The sequence below is a fragment of the Theropithecus gelada genome, chromosome 11 (assembly GCF_003255815.1).
Source record: "Theropithecus gelada isolate Dixy chromosome 11, Tgel_1.0, whole genome shotgun sequence".
NCBI classification, from domain to species: domain Eukaryota; kingdom Metazoa; phylum Chordata; class Mammalia; order Primates; family Cercopithecidae; genus Theropithecus; species Theropithecus gelada.
The window spans coordinates 82,360,550-82,383,128 of NC_037679.1; the positions used below are offsets into that span (position 1 = coordinate 82,360,550).

The window sequence follows — 22,579 nt, forward strand, 5'->3', positions numbered from 1 at the left end:
CGCGCGCGCCGGGCCGGGCTCGCATTCCCTCAGTGGCGGCGGCGCCTCCTCAGGCCGCGCGGGGGAGCGGCGGCGGCGGCGGCGGCGGCGGCGGCGGCGGCGGCGGGGGCGCGTCCCTGCGGAGTCCCGGCCCGGCCCCGCCGCCTCCGCCGGAAGAAACCTCTCCGACTCAGGCAGCCCGCCTGGTTCCTCAGCCCCGCCGCGGCGCCCCCGCTCCTCCCCAGCTCGCCCGTGTCCTCACACCCCGGGACTGCACTCGGGGGCGGCGGCGCGGATCCCCGCCTCAGGGTCCTCGCCCACCGTCCGCAGCAGCCAAGCGCACTCGGAGGCGGGAACCTGCCGACTTGCGGCCACTGTGACTCTTAAAACAGCCTCATTTTAAAAAATGAAGTTTCTTAGGAGCGAAATGGCAAACCAGGGAGGGCAGAGCGCAGCGGGCCGCTCACCGAAGCCCAGCCCCGCACGCGGTGCTCGCCACACGCCGGGTCCGCGCTCTCCCCTCAGGACGCCCGGGCCACGGCCCAGGGAACGGCAGAGCCGGGACCGCAGCCGCCCCGGTTCCCACCTCAGGGAGTAGCTGGAAGAGGATCACGAACAGCTTAATCCCGATGATCTGGCACGACAGGGCTCTCCAATGGGAAGAGCCCCCAGTGGGGGGGCGTCTGGTGACATTCCTTAAAAACCTGAGGTGTTTGTTAGGTTGAGCCAGGGTGGACTTGTTTGGCAAAATCTGAAGTCATGGAACTAAAGAGGGCACACCTAAAACTTAGTGATGGGCGACCCATCCCTTCTTATCGCCTTATAAGGCTGAGGAACCGGCGGTGCTCCCCTGGAGAGGACAAGCTAAAATTAAGGCGGCCTAGATGACTCCAGATGGAGCCGGGGAGGCCGAGCCCCTGACGGCTGCTCACCTCCTGTGGTCACGGCAGAACCCAGCCGAACGGGCCAGGAAGGCCATCGTTCCCACTCGCCTCCAGGTGCCCCTGACCATGACTAGGCAGAGGAGGACCAAGGCGTCCCATCATCACTTAGAACGCCTCAGCTCCTTCCCTCCACCAAGAGGTGCCCTAGGATCCATCCAGAAAGATCTGCGGAGCCCACAGAGCCCCAGCGGGAACTGTACTCCTGGATGGACGCCCCTTAACCCGTAGCTCAAGGACTTCTCTATGCCTGCGACTTAAAATCACCAACAACCCGCTCGCAGCCAACTAGCATAAATAAACACACGAAGGCCACACGCCAGTTCACAGCCACGAGTATTTATTGAGTGCCCGTAGTGCAAGAAAGAGATGGTCCCTGCTCCCGCAGAGCTTACAGCTTCACGACGCCAGCATCTGTCTAGATTCAGAAACAACTGCAGCAAGCACTTGTCTATCCACCAGCAGCACTGTATAAAGCACATTTTTCACATTATCAGTCACTGTTACAGTGAAATTGTTAGATGTAAAAATTATCCTTGAAATCTGTAGTCATAGAGATGACACGGTATATAATGTCCAGCAAATGCACATTTATGGCTTGATTCCTCACATATCTGAGAGGTCTATGGAAATAAAGCACAAATCAGGCAGAAAAGACTTAGTAACACAGTTTCTAATAATACTGGGGTAGTAGTTTATTATCAAACTACCATAGAGCTCTTGGCAGGGTGGGAAATTATTTCCAGCAAAATTTGTGCAATATAGTGGATTTAATCAAACCTGCAACTGTCAACCATACATGATCCCCCATGACAGGTAAATATAATCTACCTGTCTGAATCCTAAAAGGCTACGGGTGTGCATTTATTTTTTAAAGCTTCTTAAATACTCATAGCACAAGTGGCACATTGAAATCTAGTGAAAACTTCTGAGATAATCTAAAAATTAAAGTGACAAAAGTGTCTAATTTTACCACATATTTAGGTGCAGAGTTCAGATTTCAAGCAGCGTCCAGCAAAGCATGTGGCTTTTCTGGGTTAGAAGGGGACAGTTTTTGATTGGCTATCACAGGCCCCCCATACATCTCCTAACGCCCACTGGCAGGCACTTCCCGCACGTGGTTCTGCCCACAGGCCATCACCTTTAGATGAAACATTTGAAGGGGCAATTATTTGGAGGATACTGGCAATAACTTTTAGAAAAACAGCCTATATTTATATTATCAAATAACCCCCAAGTCACCAATAAGACCAAAGTGCTTTCTGAACTTACACTTGACAGGTTATCAAATTTGTTAAATTTTTGGTGGTTAAAAAACCAAACACACCAGAAGGAAGCTCAATTTAAACTCCAAAAAACTCATGTTTTTTGCAAAGGGTGAAGAGAACTAACAAATGTCAGTCCAAGGCAGTTTTCAGGTCAACTGCTTGGGACATAATCTACTTTTTTATTTCAAGTGTGCTACCTCAAGGCTGGGCACAGTGGCTCATGCCTGTAATTCCAACACTTTGGGAGGCCAAGGCAGGAGGATCATTTGGGGTCAGGAGTTCAAGACCAGGCTGGCCAACATGGTGAGAACCCCGTCTCTACTGAAAATACAAAAATTAGCCAGGCGTGGTACGCACCTATAATCCCAGCTACACGGGAGGCTGAGGCAGGAGAATAGCTTGAACCCAGGAGACAGAGGTTGCAGTGAGCCAGTACCACACTACTGCACTCCAGCCTGGACAACAGAGCTAGTAGACTCCATCTCAAAAAAAAAAAAAAAAAGTATGCTACCTCAAAAGCCTACTTAACTCAATGAATCTGAAATGTAGTATTTCTTGAGCACTTACTAAGCACCAGGCACTTTATAAAATCTCCCTTAATGAACGGAGTTTTCGGCCGGGCGCAGTGGCTCACGCCTGTAATCCCAGCACTTTGGGAGGCCGAGGCAGGCAGATCACGACGTCAGGAGATCGAGACCATCCTGGCTAACACAGTGAAACCCCATCTCTACTGAAAATACAAAAAATTAGCTGGGCCTGGTGGCGGCCACCTGTAGTCCCAGTTACTCAGGAGGCTGAGGCAGGAGAATGGCATGAACCCGGGAGGCGGAGCTTGCGGTGAGCCGAGATTGCACCACTGCATTCCAGCCTTGGTGACAGAGCGAGACTCCGTCTCAAAAAAAATGAAAGGAGTTTTCTTATTTCATCTTATAGCTGAGGAAGGCAGGCCTGTGCCAGGATGTGACCCAGGTCTCTCTGGCTCCAAGTCTCTCCTCTCTTGTCCCAAGCCCAGTTCTGCACAGCCCTAGCACGGCCATTTTAGCTATATCTGTTGCTTCAGTTGGAAAAGTCCTTTGGTCACAAAGGCCACTTCCATACCTCAGGAGTAGCTCCTGCAAACAGAGGTTTAGAAAGGGAAAGGAAGGGGGCAGATCCAGACATCAGGAGAGAGTTCACTTTCTATTTGATTTTAAAAGGCACTTCCCAGAAGTGGCAGATTTGCTTAGGGGTTTTTTTTTTTTTTTTAAACTATTAATACTTGCAGCACAGCCCGAAGCCAACAACAAAAATAGTTTACCCCCGGGGTAATAGCTGCTATTTAGAATTGCCATCTTTCCTACTTTTAGGTGGAGTGTTTTTTCAGTTGAGTGTTCATAAGACAAGCATTACCAAAGAGAAAGATAGCAGAAAGAATTTTCCTTGGTTTCCCTCTTCACAGCTATGAAGAAAAAAAGAATAATTTTTTAAAAAATAAGTGACTGAGGCCGGGCGCGGTGGCTCAAGCCTGTAATCCCAGCACTTTGGGAGGCCGAGACAGGCGGATCACGAGGTCAGGAGATCGAGACCATCCTGGCTAACACGGTGAAACCCCGTCTCTACTAAAAAAAATACAAAAAAAAACTAGCTGGGCGAGGTGGCGGGCGCCTGTAGTCCCAGCTACTCGGGAGGCTGAGGCAGGAGAATGGCGTAAACCCAGGAGGCGGAGCTTGCAGTGAGCTGAGATCCGGCCACTGCACTCCAGCCTGGGCCGCAGAGCAAAGACTCTGTCTCAAAAAAAAAAAAAAAAAAAAAAAGTGACTGATAGTTCCAATCTATTATACACTTCAAATATCAAAGCATATGCTTTCTGAGAGAGAGGCACAGAAGATGTTTTGATCGAGCTTAACGCTTTTTGGAATAAGCCAATATAGGCTACTAAGAAGATAATTCCTTGGCAAGATAAAACTATCATCTCTTCTGAAATGGCATTTTTTTATTCTTAAGAATATAGTAGACTTTACAATAAAAGTAGGGGACAAGGAAATATCCTAACAATTTTCAAGTTAGTTTTTAATGTCATATCCAGGAACACATTAAAGGGGGTCTTACTAGATCTTGACACAAGCTGTACTGGAGCTTGATTAAAATGAACATTTTATTTACCAAGACTAAATTTTTTTTTCAAAGGCTAGAAAACCAAGAATAGGCCGGGCGCGGTGGCTCAAGCCTGTAATCCCAGCACTTTGGGAGGCCGAGATGGGTGGATCACGAGGTCAGGAGATCGAGACCATCCTGGCTAACACGGTGAAACCCAGTCTCTACTAAAAAAATACAAAAAAAACTAGCCGGGCGAGGTGGCGGGCGCCTGTAGTCCCAGCTACTCGGGAGGCTGAGCCAGGAGAATGGCGTGAACCCGGGAGGCGGGGCTTGCAGTGAGCTGAGATCCGGCCACTGCACTCCAGCCTGGGCGACAGCGCGAGACTCCGTCTCAAAAAAAAAAAAAAGAAAAAAGAAAACCAAGAATAAAGAATACCAAGAATAGGCCGGGTGTGGTGGCTCCCGCCTGTAATCCCAGCACTTTGGGGGGCCGAGGCAGGCGGATCACATGAGTTCAGGAGTTTGAGACCAGCCTGGCCAACGTGGTGAAACACCATCTCTACTAAAAAAAAAAAAGAAAAAAAAAAAAAAAGAAAGAAATATATATATATACACACATACACACACACAGACACACACTCACACATATTCACATACGAAATCAGCCGGGCGTGGTGATAGATGCCTGTGATCCCCGCTACCCAGGAGGCTGAGGCAGGAGAATCCCTTGAACCCAGGAGGCAGAGGTGGCAGTAAGCTGAGATCATGCCATTGCACCCTAGCCTGGGCAACAAGGGTGAAACTCTGTCTCATAAAAAAAAAAAAAAAAAAAAAAAAAAAAAGAATAAAGGCACTTGATTCTAATTGTAAGTAATTTTGATTAGCCTGAAGTCTTCAAAAGTTGCAGGAGTAGGGAGCAAAGGTTCAACTGCACTGTCAGACAGGCCACCCTCCTTGCTGAGAAGGGAGCAGGGCTGTGGACCCCTGGCCTGGGGACCAGCCAGGTGAAGGGTGCTCAAAGGTCATTTGAGAGCCTGCTTGGAATAACTGTGATGGCTTGGTTCATTCTAACTACTTATTAAGAGCCACGTAAGGAGGAAAAGCTCAAAAGCAAACCAAAATTTAAAACCTGAGCATGTTCAGTACAAATCCACTTTGAAAGTTTGGATGAGACTGTTTATCAACATGTACCGAGCTGGAATATGTGGGGCACTGTGTTCTGACTGGCTACAAAGAAGTGAGTGGTTACACAGCTCCAACTTAACCAGTAGTCCCAACACAAACCTGCAATGCTCCTGGATCAGAGGAGAGCTTCCTGCCCACGTGCTACTTCTGAGAGCCAGCGGCTACCACAGAGGCAGTGGGCTGGAGCCCTCTGCAAGGCCAAGGGGAAGGCACCAGGCTTCATCCAGACACACTCCCTGTCCATTAACAAATACAGTAGATTATGATGATCTAAAGTCTAGTGTTCTTACAGCACCTACAATGGAAATATTTTTCTTTTTGGCCAGGGTGAAGGAGTGGAAAGGGGTGAACATGTCCAGATGACAACTATGAAGGACAGCTGAAGCCACGCACACTAAGAAAACCAGGCTGCCCTCTTAATCCCTCATGGGGTGGTGGCTTGTATTTCAAAGGGTTTATCTGTCCATTTATCGTCCAGGGTGGGACACAAGTTAATTCAGAACAATGGGCAGAGAGCTACTCTGAGAGCCCTCCACAGAGGGCTCTCCAATTGTTTAACTTTTTTAGAAAGATAAAATTAGAGAATTACAATCCCTCTCATTTTTCTATTATAAACAATAAAGTTTAAAGAAAATGAGTTATATTCATGTAGTTTTCAAAGCTTTCCAAGAGTCCATTATTACTATTCTGATACTCACTCTAAGACATGTTTCAAATAGGAATTGTATTATCATTTTTTAAAACCCTCAACACAACTGAAATCCAAGGTACACTGTAATTGTTTATGTATTCAGCATGTACTAATCTATCATTATGGAAGCTATTAAGCTTTATTGTTTTAAAAAATGAATTGTATTTACAATGTAGAACAAGTTTATAAAATTGGTGTGTAAAGTTAATTGTAAAAGGATAACACTATTTGTTTAGAAACAAGCTGCTTCCCCTGCTTATATTTCCTTATTCTTGATATAAATTGGAGACACATACTATTTAAAAATAATGCTTTTTAAATAGTAAAATATACAAGAGATTCCTGAGCATAACAAAAATATCTTGAAAATATGTGGCCATTTGAAGTATAAAATAGCAAGTGTAAGAATAGCATGATTGTAAAACTACTGTTTGAAGGCTTATAAACAGTACAAAATAGTTTGCCTTTTCTGACTGCATAATTATACATTAGTGCAAACAAAAATGTCTCAAAATTTAATGGCTACAAATCTCAAAGATTTGCAGAGGTACGCAAAACATGGAATTTCTTTAGCGTCATGCGAACTGAACCCAGTTCTCGATTAATCCTTTCCAAACGATCTTCCAAGGCTTCCTAGGTAAAAACAATGGGAAAAGTTTAATTAGAATTCTCTATCAAGTTCTATAATCACCACCAAACTGACCTTTCTTTTGGCAAAAGAGCAAGTATAAACACTAAAATTACAATTATTTTGCTTTCTACACAAATCATCTTACGATTTCTTTTAAACTGAACAATATAAATTAGCTTTTCAACTATTCCAAATAACTGCTGCACTTTAAAATATTCTCAATATGTTTGACACATTGAGGTATACGGAAATTCCAGTAATAGCAATACAACCGACTGGAAGGGGATAAATCTTTGGCTCTGAAGTGAGAACAGTACAAGAGGAACCTAGGAGGTGCTTCACACATTTCACCAGAAGAAATGGACACATTTGATCAGTGCTGCATCCCACACGTACATAGATCAAGTAACTTTCTTCTCACCAAAATTTCTAAGTTAAAAAGGAAAAAAAGGCTGGGCGTGGTGGCTCAAGCCTGTAATCCCAGCACTTTGGGAGGCCGAGATGGGCGGATCACAAGGTCAGGAAATCAAGACCATCCTGGGTAACACGGTGAAACCCCATCTCTACTAAAAAATACAAAAAACTAGCCGGGTGAGGTGGTGGGCGCCTGTAGTCCCAGCTACTCGGGAGGCTGAGGCAGGAGAATGGCATAAACCCGGCAGGCGGAGCTTGCAGTGAGCTGAGATCCGGCCACTGCACTCCAGCCTGGGCGACAGAGCGAGACTCCGTCTTAAAAAAACAAAAAAAAGAAAGAACACTGAAGGATGCTTTTATACTTTTCTAAAAAAACAATAGATTTCACAACGAATTAACAATTGCTATTTTAAAATAAACAATATTACTGTTAAATAAAAAAATTGTTTATTTATTGTTTAAAATAAACAATAATACTGTTAAATGAACTATATATCATTATAGATACTACTGTGTTTTTGTTGAGACAGGGTCTTGCTCTGTCACCCAAAGCTGAACTGCAGTGGCACAAGCATAGCTTACTGCAGCCTCAAACTCCTGGACTCAAGCAATCCTTCCACCTTAGCCTCTTGAGTATCTGAAACTACCACCACACCTGGCTGATTTTAAACATTTTATTTTTTTGCAGAGACAAGGTCTCATTATGTCACCCAGGTTAGTCTTGAACTCTAGGCCTCAAGTGATCCACCCACCTCGGCCTCCCAAAGTGCTGGGATTATAGGCATAAGCCACCACACTAGCCTCATTTTAATTTATTCAGTATTAATTCCAATGGTGTCCTGAAATAAAACTTAAAGTGTTTTTCTTTAATTATAAAAGGATTCATTATAGAACACCTAGAATACAGAAAACTTTGAAGATAAATAAGCAAAAAAAAAAAAAAAAAACTGTTCTCTTTCCTATTTTTTCTGCATACATATATATGAATACCACTTTTTCACTTTTTTTTTTTTTTTTTTGGGAGACAGAGTCTCACTCTGTTGCCCAGGCTGGGGTGCAGTGGCACAATCTCAACTCACTGTAACCTCTGCCTCCTGCGTTCAAGCGATTCTCCTGCCTCAGCCTCACAAGTAGCTGGGATTACAGGTGCCCACCACCATACCTGGCTAATTTTTGTATTTTTAGTAGAGACAGTGTTTCGCCATATTGGCCAAGTTGGTCTTGAACTCCTGACTGCAGGTGATCTAATCTGTCCACCTCAGCCTCCCAAAGTGCTGGGATTACAGGCATGAGCCACCACACCCAGCCGCGTACCATTTTTTAAAAGAAAAACAAGGCAAAGCATGGTAACTCACGGCTGTAATCCCAGCACTTTAGGAGACCAACATGGTAGAATTACTTATGGCCAGGAGTTCAAGACCAGCCTGGGCAACACTGCAAGCCCCTGCCTCTACAAAAAAATTTAAAAAATTAGCCAGGTGTGGTGGTGCATGCCTGCTGTCCTAGCTACTGAAGGGGCTGAGGTGAGAGGATTGCTTGAGCCTCAGAGGTCAAGACTACAGTGAACTATGACTGTGCCAATGCACTCCAGCCTGAGTGACAGAATGAGACCCTGTCTCAAAAAAATTAAAAAAGAAACCTAAGAAGAGAATCAAACTCTATCTCAAAAATTTTGTTTTTTGAGACACAGTCTCACTCTGTTGCCCAGACTGGAGTGCAGTGATGCGATCTCAGCTCACTGCAGCCTCCAACTCTTGGGTTCAAGTGAACCTCCTGCCTCAGCCTCCAAGTAGCTGAGATTACAAGCACACCACCACAACCGGCTAATTTTTTTGTATTTTTAATAGAGACAGGGTTTCACCACGTTGGCCAGGCTGGCCATGCCTGACCTCAAGTGATCTGCCCGCCTTGGCCTCCCAAAGTGCTGAGATTACAGGCATGGGACACTGTGCTCAGCCTCAAAATATCTTTCAATTAGGCTGGGCCCATGTGCCTGTAATCCCAGCTACTCGGGAGGCTGAGGCAGGAGAAACAGTTGAACCAGGTTGTTGGAGGTTGCAGTGAGCCGAGATTGCACAACTGCGCTCCAGCCTGGCAGCACAGCGAGACTCCTCTCCAAAATAAATAAAGATTAGCCAAGACAACCTCACACCTTTTAAAAAACGATCACATTGGCGGGTATTTTTTTATTATTATTATTCTTTTTCGGAGATGGAGTCTTGCTCTGTCACCCAGGCTGAGTGCAGTGGCACGATCTCAGCTCACTGCAACCTCCACCACCCGGGTTCAAGCGATTCTCATGTCTCAGTCTCCCGAGTAGCTGGGACTGCAGGCGTGTGCTACCACGCCTGGCTAATTTTTTGTATTTTTAGTAGAGATGGGGTTTTGCCATGTTGGCCAGGGTGGTCTCGAACTCCTAACCTCGTGATCTGCCCACCTCGGCCTCCCAAAATGCTGGGATTACAGGCATGGCAGGTTTTTGTTGTTGTTTTTATTTTCCCCCAGAAAAATACAGGTTTCAGGATGGGGAAGAGCTTATCTTCATACACTGCAGGTGGGAGTAGAAATTGTCTCAAACACCCTGGGTTACAACTTGACATATATCCAAAGCCTTAGAAATCTGCATTTCTTTGGTCCTGGCATTTTTACTTCTGGGAATGATTCCTAAGGCAATACTTACATGTGCAAAGAGATATGTTTAAGAACTTTATTGTAGCCTTATTTACGATATCCAAAATTAGAAGCAACCCAAATTTCTAATAAAAGATTATTGGTTAAATATGTTACTGCTGATGGAATATTGTAGGTTAATTTAAAAGGATGTTATAGAAGGACATTTCATAACATGAAAAATTCAGTTGAAGGACTTTTTTTTTTTTTGGAGACTGTGTCTCACTCTGTTACCCAGGCTGGAGTGCAGTGGCGCGATCTTGGCTCACTGCAATGTCCACCTTCCAGGTTCGAGCAATTCTCCTGCCTCAGCCTCCTGAGTAGCTGGAATTACAGGCGCCCCCCACCACACCTGGCTAAATTTTGTACTTTTAGTAGAGATGAGGTTTCACCATGTTGGCCAGGCTGGTCTCAAACTCCTGACCTCAGGTGATCAGCCTACCTTGGCCTCCCAAAGTGCTGGGATTACAGGCATGAGCCACCATGCCAGGCCTATAAATTACTGACTAAAATTTATCAGAACAAAAAGACAAAGTAAGAAGAAAAGAAGTTGGGGGCTGGGCGCAGTGGCTGGAATTCCTGAACTCAGGTGATACACCCGCCTCAGCCTCCCAAAGTGCTGGGATTACAGGCATGAGCCCCTGTGCCTGGCCCACAGCTCACTTTTTAAACCTCTACAGCTATTCAGTTTCCAAAGTGTAACCATTTTATCTGCTTGCTAACGGAAAGGAGTTCAGAAATAAATTACAGATCTGAGGAGAGAAATCAAACAAAAAGAGAGGCAATCTGTGAGCACTAACTTAATGTAAAATCTGTTGAAAAGCATATTGCCATTTGCTCTCAAGTTAGTTTCTTGAAAATACAAGGGCATGAACACCTTCTTCTCTAAGTCTAAAGGTAAAATCAATTTTTATTCCTGAAAGCTAGCTTGCAGTTATAAAATTGCTATAATCAAACACTTCCTGTAAAAGCTAAAAGTTTTGACTGCTGCTTCAGTGTGTCTAATTTTCACTGTGCCATGATTTTTTAAACCCCTCTTAGATAAATGGAACACTGACTGGCATCAAGCCTCTAAAGTAGATTCAAGCTAAGACATTTCACCTGATTTAATCTTGTCTGTAAAGTGATTCGTCCTCCAGGAGAAGGCATCCTGCTTAGTGCTGCCTCAATCTGTTAACACACGAAAAAAAATGTTTAAATTACTGGCAGGGAAGTTTATCACACAGAATGGAAAGAAAAGATTTTGGCTTAGTATTTCCTTATCCATTTCATCTCAACTTAATTTCCCTCTGTCAATTAGTAACGACCACATGGCTCAAATCCGTTGCTAGCACAGCTCTGGTATGTTATCCCGTTGTAATTTCCTGAGACAGTTTGACTCAATAATTCCCTTCTCCTTAGACATAAGCATTAAGTTCAGAAAACAATTTTTAAAAATATTTGTTTGTTTTTACCTGGTCCTTTTCTTTTGTAAGTTCATCAAAAAATCGTTCTGTTTCAGCTAGGGTCCTAATTTTTGCTGTATATTCAAAATCATTCCCCTGTGGAGTGACTGAAACCGGCTTACACTGTTCATAGCTAACTGATTTATTCTTCTCCCAGGCTGTTCTCACAGATACTTTCTTCATTCCATTTGGCACCGGTTCAGGGCAAGAGCTATGATTAACATGGTTATCGGTGGCTTTCTCAGAATATGTTTTTTCTGTCAGAGAGGAGAGAAATCGCTTATATTTCTTATCAATGTTTTGTGTAGGTTGCATATATATTAAATATGTTGCCCAATTTCACTTTCTGGATATAGCTGCTATATGGCCCAAAAAAGTAATGAAAAGAGATACAATAATCAATCATATTTACTCAGTGCTTTCTTCTCCAAAGAATTCTGAAAGCTTTGCCCTCTGTTTGACAATCTTTGCAACTTCCCTTAATGAACTTAAGCAAACTTCATGTAAACATAAATGAATTTTAAGTAAACTTAAAGCAAAAAAAAGTTTAAAAACTAAATAATACATTACATTTAGTGGACATACACCAACACTAAACAGGTAACATTTTGAGGGCCTACCCAAGTGACTTCACATACATTGTCTTATAGCTTTATTCCAAATTTAGAATATAAATGAGAAAAAAAAGTTACCCAAAGCCTAAGCGGCATATAGAGGATAAAAATAAAGAGAATAACTGAATAGTGTGGCCCTGGTAGTTAAACATCAACATTCCCTGTACCTCAGTTTCCCAACTTTTCAATGAGGATAACAACATTGACATAACAACACGTAGCATCATGAGTGCTTAGTTTCAGAGGCCCTTGAGCAGGAAAATATTTAAGTGCAGGATTTATAATATTTAGAACACTGAGAGATACCAGAATCTCAAAAAATGAATGACTAAAACCATAACTAATATTTTTTAGGAAAAGATACCTTCCGAGTCATCTAGAGGAAGAAACTGGAGTTGCTTTCTTGGATTGGTACGTTGTAATGTAGACACAGGAACAGTATCTAAATCATCCAAAAGTATATCAAATCTATTGAATGAAGCAAGTTACTTGTGAGAAAAAAATGTTAACTGATTTTCCCTATCTCCACTACAAAGATGAGCTGGCATCCAGCTAACTCACATATTTATGTATTTTCTTAAAAGAAAGCTGGTTATATAATTGTCTAAAACTGAAATTTAATTTCTATTTTCTAACAAAATTGTATTTACATACTAAAGACTTAAAACACTTACCCGTACATTATGTCATTTGATCTTTATAAAAACCTTATGAAATAAGCAGGGTAGTTATTATTATCCCCGTTTTATAGAAGAAGAAACTGAGGTTCAATGTGCTTAACTCATCTCTGCAAGAGCCTGACAGAGTTGGGTCTAGAACCAAAAAGCAACATCCCTCTCCATCAACAGCACACACAGCTGCCTGCACTTCGGAGGGGACAAATTCTCAGCAGCACAGGTAAACATGCATTTGGTGCCAGGGCCATACCAGTAAAGCCCACTTTCCTGTACAAATGGCCCAAAAGTTTTCCTGTATCATAAACCTTTTCAGGAAAACAAAGAACTATCATTCTACATACAAAAGCTGAAAGGGGTGCTGAGGTGATATTTAAAATCTAGTAATAGCAAGTTTACAGTTAAAAACTGTGTTCATTGTACTGCAGTACTTTAGTTGTAGTATGATATTCCCTTATGATTTAAATGAAATCCACAGAGTTCCCACTGGCAACTGAAAAATTAGTGATAGCTAGAGACATAAGTCAACATTTGGAAAAAAATCACTAATATAGTAAACTTTATTTTACAATTTTAGAGAACTTACCGAATTGGACTGCTCTCATTTTTGCTAAGCAGATGACTAAATCCTGGGGACAAGTTTTCTTTAGGGGATCGCTTTGGACTATAAGCCACAGTCACTGGTGTTAGCATAATCTCTCTTTTTGCTATAGAAGAAAATGAAGAGGAAATATTCTTTTCCTTCTATATGTATCAGCATAAGTTTCTTTTTCAGTATTTTTTTTCTAATTTTGAAAGGAATATAATTTCAACGCAAAACTTTGAAAGAGAAATAAGAGTGTACAAAAAAATAAAACCACTCATAATCCTAATACCTAGAGGTAACTACTGTAACACTGTAGTATATCAGACAGTACTTTCAGCACTCTGACTCAAAACTGGTTTTTCAGGATTTTAGAAGTCGACTGGAAATAAGATGGAAACAGCAGTACACTACTGAACATTCCTATAACACAGTAATAAGAATCTCCTCAGCTGGTGTGAAAATGGAAAATCAGGACAGAAATTCAATGCTTCAACTTTAAAACCAAACCTGTAATTAATTGGCTAAAGAAAAGTGGTGACTAATGCTGAGTACTTGAGATCAAATACATAAGAAGTATATTTGCAGACTAGCTTGGATTAATTTGATTGAATTATCTGGATAGTTATCTACGATCTTAAAAACTCTGCAGTATTTTTAAGTATTAGTTGCAAACAATTTAGTGGACACAATAAATTATTAGTATTAGTTGTAAACAATTTACTGGGCACAATAAAAAAATCTCACGTTAATAAACAGATTTCTTCATTTACATTTGTAGTATCTGTGCGATCAGACAATTTTATTTATGAACAAGATCTTATTTAGGGGTCCTCTGCCCAGAGTACTCTACTAGGTGCTGAGGATACAAGAGAAATCGGAAATGGGTAAGCAGTGAGCACAGCTCAGAAGTCACGCTTTTGAACCCAAGAGATGTATGTACACGTCTAATTCTTACTTGGAGTACTTGATTTACGACTTGAAGGTGGTAAAGATGATGATCTCTGTGAGGCTGAATTAAGTCTCTTTTGTCTCTGTTGGGCACACTTTTCTGGAGAACGACTTGCATTAACTGAAGTTTCAGTTTGCCGAGGATTTACTACAGCAGACCAAAAAAAAGCAAAACAAAAAACAAATCAAAACAAGCCTCAGCTTCAGTTATCCACCTTTATTAACAGGTGGTTACACATGGTTACACACCAAGCCACACAGCTTAGGTTCTGTTCAAAGCATTTATTCTCATCAGCTAGGTTATAATTACTATTTGCAAATGCACCGCATTATAATGATAAAAAATGTTCGATGAAGAAAAATATGGGAGTTTATAATGAATTCATTCTGGTTCCCTGTTTACAATCGGCATTCAAGGTGATTTTCAAGAGGGTTATTTTTAGAAAGCAGGTTATTAATTTATTTACTAAGAGACACTGCTTGGGAGATGTAACCCCAAAGACACTGGCAGGATGACTAAGGGGTCTGAGCAAGCAAACAGAGGAAAAGGAGAGAAACATATTGGTGACCTGGACCTGTGAAGAAACACAGTATTAAAGACACTGCTTGCCTTATCTACAGATGCTCAGTAACCAAGAAAGAAGAGGAAATGTTGTATCTCACTTCATGAATACCAAATGCCTACCACAGCTTTCTGATGTGTGCAAGTAAGACAGACTGACAGGAATTTTTCAAATATCCTTAGGAATGCCATGTAAGGCCAGGAAAAGTGGTTCACGCCTGTAATCACAACACTTTGGGAGGCCAAGGCGGGTGGACCACTTGAACCCAGGAGTTTGAGACCAACCTGGCCAACATGGTGAAACTCCATCTCTATTAAAAATATTACAATTAGCCAAGGGTGGTGGAGGGCGCCTGTAATTCTAGGTACTTGAGAGGCTGAGGCAGGAGGATCAGTTGAATGCAGGAGGTGGAGTTTGCAGTGAGCCAAGATTGCACACTGCACTCCAGCCTGGGCAAAAGAGTGAGGCTCTGTCTCAAAAAAAAAAAAAAAAATGCCATGTAAACCTTTTTCATAATCAGAATGTAAGATGCAATTGGCTTTGAAGGTACATGTTACGCCAGAATTGTGATAAATTATTAACTAGGACATTCAATTCTCTATGAAATGGGGCTGAAGTAGCAGTAAAATAGCAAGTTTACAGAGTTAAAACTTCTAATTTCATTACCTAAAGATTTTAATTTTAATGAAGGTAATATAAATGGGGAAAGATATCTATATCCTATCTATCTCAACAAGGAAATACTCAAACCAGGAAATACTCACTATTGGAAGTGTCCTCTTTCTCTGTCTGTGTCCCCCAATTTTTAAATATTTTTCCTTCATCAAGTTCTTGTAAAGCTCTCATGATCGGTGTGTCTGAAGTCTCTCTTTGCTTTTTTATCAACAAGCTTGTTGATGAACTTCCAGGTGAAGAATCCTTTTCCAGAGGTGAATGGTGCCTTAAACAATAATTTTAAGACATATAGTGCTATGGACTGAACGTCTGTGTCTTGCCCTCCACCCCCACACCAAACATACACATTGAAGCCCTAATCTTCATTGTGATGGTATCTGGAGGTGGGGCCTTTACGAGGTAATTAGGATTGGGTGAGGTCATGAGGATGAAGCTCCCATGATGGGATTAATGCCCTTATGAAAAAGGGAAAGAGGCAGGAGCGCTCTCTCTGTGCACACACACCAAGGAAAGGCCACGTGAGGACATAACCAGGAAGAGGGCCCTCACCAAACACTCCACACCCTGATCTTGTACTTCCAGCCTTCAGAGGTAAAGAAAGAAATGTGTGTTGTTTATGCCACCCAGTCTGTGGTAACTTGTTACAACAGTCCAAGCTAAAACACACACTTTACTGGGGTTGTTAGGGGAATAACAGAGTTGACAATTATACTCCACAATGAGCATGCTTTGCAATGCAAATAAATTAAACCTGCATACAGTGCTTTCCCATCCTTCTAACATCTTATACTTAGAGGGACAGCATCTGCACAGTACCCTGGAGTAAGCGGCTGAGGCTGCTCAGGCAGGCTCGGGGCTCAGGCTGGCCAGAGCCATCTGAAACAGGAGAGGATCTACATCTTTTGTTTGTTTTTAGACGAGGTCTCACTCTGTCACCCAGGCTGGAGTGCAGTGGTGCAATCATAGCTCACTGTAGCCTTGAGCTCCCCAGGCTCAGGTAATCCTCCCACCTCAGCCTCCCAAGTAGCTAAAACTACAGGCGCATGTCACCACGCCCGGCTAATATATTTATTTTTTGTAGAGGTGGGATTTTGTCATGCTGCCCAGGCTGGTCTCGAACTCCTGGGCTCAAGCGATCCTCCACGTTGCCCTCCCAAAGTGTTGGGATTACAGGTGTGAGCCACCGTGTCTGGCCTGAGGATTGACATCCTATCCTAATCACAAACCCATACTGTGCCACTGAGCACAGGTGGGGAAGCTCAGCAGAGCTCATGGAAGTAAAATATTCTAAAAGTAGTAGCCTTTCAAAGTAAAATAAAAAGTCATCTTCTCAAAACTAAGACATTAAACAACCAAAGAGATGGCTTCCTGAACATTTAAAAGCAATTGAAATCTCTAAGAAAACATAACATCCCTAAATAGAATCTTTAGCAAAGTTATCTCACCCAGTGCTACAGGTCTCCTCCAGCTGGTTATCCATGTTACTGTCCTGGGTGTCCAGAGGCTGGCCAGTAAAGATGGAATACTCTGCACCTGGAATCAGCCACTTCCGCCTGCTGACATCTGAAGTTGCCAGTGTGCTATTAGAATGAAAACAGGCATTATAAAGGTCTGCACTTCAATTCAGACTGCATGTGCGTATAAACAATCTGCTCTCAAACAGTATTTACACATTTGTACAGTAATTTTAAAACCACATGTAACAATCTATATTTTAGATACAATTTATTTTACAGTTTTATGATTCAACTTAACTGTTCTTCTAGGTTTCTGTTACTCCTGAATCTCAGTCAAGATTCAGGTACTTGTGGCTCTGAACATTCCCCTCACTGTCTCTCAGGCATTTCACACCCTTTACGCTCTGTGCCCCTACTGTAGCTGAGGGTAAGGCGTTGAATGAAGCAGGGCTGCCCTTCTTGTTCCCTTCAGACCAGCACTGTCCAACAGAGTCTTCTGCAAAACCAGAAACGCTATCTGCACTGTCCAATGCAGCAGTCACAAGTCAGGTGTCACTACTGAACACCTGAAATGTGGCTGGTGAGACTGAAGAACCAATTATAATATCTTAATTTTAATAAAGTAAGTTTTCAGTATCAAAATGGAGTCACTAAGGTCAAACTCCCACAAAATGGAGCTGGGAGGCACAAAGGAGCAGCCCTCTCACACAGATGCTGATTATGGGAACTATTCTGAATTCCTCAGAACCACAGTATTCCAGATAATAAGCTGTTTGTACACGGAAACATCCCTAACAAGGAAGGTCTCCACCATTGAGCTAATGCTAATGCCTGCAACATGCTCCTGTAACCGGGGGTCTTGGTTTTCAAATAGCTTAGTGGACTGTGGACTGCCCTTTGTCTTTTAAAGTTTCCTGTGTCCCAACCCCTTTGGACATGCTTATGGTTCACCACAGCATGCATCCTTCAGATTGCAAACCCCCAACATTTCCAAATAAATTTCTTTGGAGAGTCAGTCTCTGTTGCTCATTTTAGCTTGACATGATTGATTTAAATAGTAATAGTGGCTGTTGGCAGGACTGTACTGAACAGTGCAGTTCTAGACTATCGCTCTCCCAGCTCATCTGAGGTTCCCACCATCCTGTTAACCCCCAGTCATTCCCCAGACTTTGCAGCCTGCCTTGTTTTCTCCACACCTATTCCTGTTTTCATACTAGGCAACTTCCTGACCGCTCTCTCCAGTGAGGTGACCCTCTACTCCTCAGCTAGCAACCTCAGAGGGTAGTTGCTGGCTTTTGTTATAAGCAGAGAACACACTCCCCTTAAGAAACCAATACTCCAAAGACTCCACCCCTATTCTGCCTCCAGCCCTCAAGCATCAGCAACGTGACCTACAATCCTTGGCCTCTCCACTTTCCGTTTATCAACCCCTCCTAGCCTGACTAGGTCCTCTTGATCTACCCTGGAGTCCACACTCATGCTTTCTTGCTCACCTTTCGCCACACCTGACTGGCAGCAAAATCTGAGGACTGGCTGACTACAAAGGCTGTGCTTCAGGGTCTAAACTCCTATCACTGAGCTTTGCTGGAAAAAAGCCACCAGCTGGGCAGACTCATCAACACCTCAGGCGGACACCCCAAACCGCCTGGCAACGTGACTTTCTGTAACCAACAAGCTTCAATTCTCCAAACATGACTATCTCACACCCTTTCCACCCTCCTCAAACCTCCCATCCCACCTTCGTTGACAGGTGAAACTTTTGAGTCAAACTTCAAAGAAACACCAGAAACCATGAAACAACGCTTGTCTTCTGTCTGTCCCCTTTCACGACCAAACATTTTAGAGCTGTCTCTTTTATCTACATTCACTTCAATTCCAGTCACTCTTTCCCTCTTTTTTTTTTTTTTTTTTTTTGAGACGGAGTCTCCCTCTGTTGCCCAGGCTGGAGTGCAGTGGCGTGATCTCGGCTTACTGCAAGCTCCGCCTCCTGGGTTCACACCATTCTCCTGCTTCAGCCTCCCGAGTAGCTGGGACTACAGGCGCCTGCCACCATGCCCAGCTAATTTTTTGTGTTTTTAGTAGAGACAGGGTTTCACCGTGTTAGCCAGGATGGTCTCAATCTCCTGACCTCGTGATCTGCCCACCTCGGCCTCCCAAAGTGCTGGGATTACCCGCCCGGCCCAGTTTTTAAATTAAGAACTATTTCAGGGCCGGGCGCATTGGTTCATGCCTGTAATCCTAGCACTTTGGGAGGCCAAGGTGGGCAGATCACAAGGTCAAGAGATCAAGACCATCCTGGCTAACACAGTGAAACGCCATCTCTACTAAAAATACAAAAAAAAAATTAGCTGGGCGTGGTGGTGGGCACGCGTAGTCCCAGCTACTTGGGAGGATGAGGCAGGAGAATGGCGTGAACCCAGGAGTCGGAGTTTGCAGTGAGCCAAGATCGTTCCACTGCACTCCAGCCTGGGCGACAGAGCAAGACTCCATCTAAAAAAAAAAAAAAACTATTTCAAACATTCTTGGAAAATTACAAAGAATACAATAACAAGCATCTACTCACCCATTCTCAGTTTTAATAAATGCTGAGATCTTGCCAATTTTTTTTTTTTTTCTTGAGATGGAGTCTTGCTCTTTCACCCAGGCTGGAGTGCAGTGGTGTGATCTCGGCTCCCTGCAACCTCTGCCTACCGGGTTCAAGCAATTCTCCTGCCTCAGCCTCCAGAGTAGCTGGGATTATAGGGGGCCACCACTGTGCCCAGCTAAGTTTTGTATTTTTAGTAGTGATGGGGTTTCATCATGTTGGTCAAACTCCTGACCTCAAGTGATCTGCCCACCTCGGCCTCCCAAAGTGCTGGGATTACAGGAGTGAGCCACGGCGCCCAACCCAATCTTGCCAAATTTGTATTTAATTAGAAGACCAAGTTTTATGTATATAGTTGTATTTTTTTTAATTACACAGAAGGCATAATGTATTAATAAACATTTTTAAATGTCTTTTGGTTTTTTTGAGACAGGGTTTTACCCTGTCCCCCAGGCTGAAGTGCAGTGGCATGATCATGGCTCAGTACAGCCTCGACCCTCAGTCTCAAGCGATTCTCGCACCTCAGCCTCCCAAGCAGCTGGAACCACCAACCACCACACCCAGCTTTTTTTTTTAAGACAGAGTCTCGCTCTGTCACCCAGGCTAGAGTGCAGTGGCTCGATGTTGGCTCACTGCAACCTCTACCTCCCAGGTTCAAGCAATTCTCCTGCCTCAGCCCCGCGAGTAGCTGGGATTACAGGTGCATGCCACCACACCCGGCTAATTTTTTTGTATTTTTAGTAGAGACAGGGTTTTACCACGTTGGTAAGGCTGATCTCAAACTCCTGACCTCATGATCCACCTGCCTCAGCCTACCAAAGTGCTAGGATTACAGGCGTGAGCCACCGCATCCGACCACTAACTTTTTGTATTTTTTGTAGAGATGGGGTTTTGCCATGTTGCCCAGGCTGGTCTCAAACTCCTGGGCTCAAGCGATTTCCCCACCTTGGCCTCCCAAAATGCTGAAATTATAGGCACCACACCTGGCCTTTAATGCTTTCTCTGTTCAATGTTATGTTTGAAATTTATCTGTGTTAGTACATATAAGCTCTATTCATTTTAATCATTTACCAATAGTATGAATATATTTGTCCTTTCTCCCTGCAGCGGAAATGTGGTTTTTAATATGCAGCCTTTCGATAATGCTAAAATTAACACGTGTGAAAATGCCCCTAAGGCAAACATCTTAACATGGAACTGTGGGATCTGGGGCGTGCACATCTTCACCCTCTCTGGATGTTGCCAAATCACTCTCTAGACAAGATGTATCCACTGTCATTCATTACTTTGAGAGTTCCTGTTTCTCCATATCTTTTGCCAAACGTTAAAGTGATCCAATTTTAAGTCTGACCTGTCCGACGGTGTGAATTGTATCTTATCGTTTTAATGTGCATTTTCATGACAATTAACATGTTCTCATTTTTATTAGCCATCACGGTTCTATGAACTGCTTGTTATATTCTTTTACCATTTTTTGTTAAGAAAGTTATCCTTTTCTTATTGATTTGTAAGAGTTCTTTCAGGGCTGGGCGCGGTGGCTCAAGCCTGTAATCCCAGCACTTTGGGAGGCCGAGACAGGCGGATCACGAGGTCAGGAGATCGAGACCATCCTGGCTAACACAGTGAAACCCCGTCTCTACTAAAAAATACAAAAAAACTAGCCAGGCGAGGTGGCGGGCGCCTGTAGTCCCAACTACTTGGGAGGCTGAGGCAGGAGAATGGCCAGAACCCGGGAGGCAGAGCTTGCAGTGAGCCGAGATCCGGCCACTGCACTCCAGCCTGGGTGACAGAGCGAGACTCCGTCTCAAAAAAAAAAAAAAAAAAAAGAGTTCTTTCATCTTCTGGATACTTTTCCTTTATTCGTTCCTGTTCACTTTAAAAATATATCAGCCAGAGCCAGGTACAGTGGCTCACACCTGTAATCCCAGCACTTTGGGAAGCCAAGGCAGGCAGATCACTTGAGGTCAGGAGTTCGAGACCAGCCTGGCCAACAAGGTAAAACCCCATCTCTACTAAAAATACAAAATTTAGCAGGCATGGTGGCGCATGCCTGTAGTCCCAGCTACTCGGGAGGCTGAGGTGGGAGAATCGTTTGAACTCGGGAGGCAAAGGTTGCAGTGAGCCAAGACTGCGCCATTGCACTCCAGCCTGGGCGACAGAGCAAGACTTTGTCTCAAAAATAAAATAAAATATCAGCCAGGAACTGTGGCTCACGCCTATAATCTCAGTACTTTGGGAGGCTGAGGTGGGCAGATCACTTGAGGTCAGGAGTTTGAGACCAGCCTGGCCGACATGGCAAAACCCCATCTCTACTAAAAATATAAAAATTAACTGGACATGGTAGCGGGCACCTGTAATCCCAGTTACTCAGGAGGCTGAGGCAGGAGAATCGCTTGAACATGGGAAGCAGAGGTTACGGGGAGCCGAGATTGTGCCACTGCACTCCAGCCTGGGTGACAGAGCAAGACTCCATCTCAAAAAAAAAAAAAGAAAATTTATATATATATACATATACACATATATATGTATATATATACACATACACACACACGTATATATACAGATATATATACGTGTGTGTGTGTGTATATATATAATATCTCAAGCACACATAGACATACAGGTAATACTCATGCACCAATCATCTAGCTTTATAAAATCTTGGTTATATATTCTTTAAATTAAGAGTAGAACACTATAAAGACAACTAAAGCCCCTGTGCACCTCTCTAATCTCATTCTTTCCCTCCCAAAAGCAAACATTTATTCTAAATTTGTGTTCAGCATTCCCATGCAAGTTTTCATACTTTTACTACATTTGCATGAACCCATAAGAAATACAAAATTGCTTCACATTCTAAAGTCAATATAAATAGTATCCTATTTCTTCTGCAACTCGTTTTTTGTTGTTCTATATTATGTCCTTAAGATTAATCCATGTTGGCCGGGCGCGGTGGCTCAAGCCTGTAATCCCAGCACTTTGGGAGGCCGAGACGGGCGGATCACGAGGTCAGGAGATCGAGACCATCCTGGCTAACACGGTGAAACCCCGTCTCTACTTAAAAAAATACAAAAAACTAGCCGGGCGATGTGGCGGGCGCCTGTAGTCCCAGCTACTCGGGAGGCTGAGGCAGGAGAATGGCGTGAACCCGGGAGGCGGAGCTTGCAGTGAGCTGAGA

The 22,579-nt window shown here is 43.4% G+C and overlaps 1 protein-coding gene across 2 annotated transcripts in view; it reads right to left on the reverse strand.

Annotated features, from left to right (window-relative positions):
• Positions 1-6,257: 6,257 nt before the first annotated feature.
• The window catches only part of MPHOSPH9 (M-phase phosphoprotein 9), a 79,163-nt gene continuing 62,841 nt past the window's right edge, over positions 6,258-22,579 (reverse strand). For both annotated transcript variants that reach the window (XM_025401015.1, XM_025401016.1), the window contains exons 17-24: positions 16,806-16,940; positions 15,450-15,625; positions 14,130-14,270; positions 13,175-13,295; positions 12,279-12,382; positions 11,310-11,557; positions 10,957-11,025; positions 6,258-6,773 (exon numbers count right to left, since the gene is read on the reverse strand). In XM_025401015.1, the coding sequence (XP_025256800.1) occupies positions 6,672-6,773; positions 10,957-11,025; positions 11,310-11,557; positions 12,279-12,382; positions 13,175-13,295; positions 14,130-14,270; positions 15,450-15,625; positions 16,806-16,940 (1,096 nt within the window). In that variant the 3' untranslated portion in view covers positions 6,258-6,671. The remainder of the gene's footprint in view (positions 6,774-10,956; positions 11,026-11,309; positions 11,558-12,278; positions 12,383-13,174; positions 13,296-14,129; positions 14,271-15,449; positions 15,626-16,805; positions 16,941-22,579) is intronic.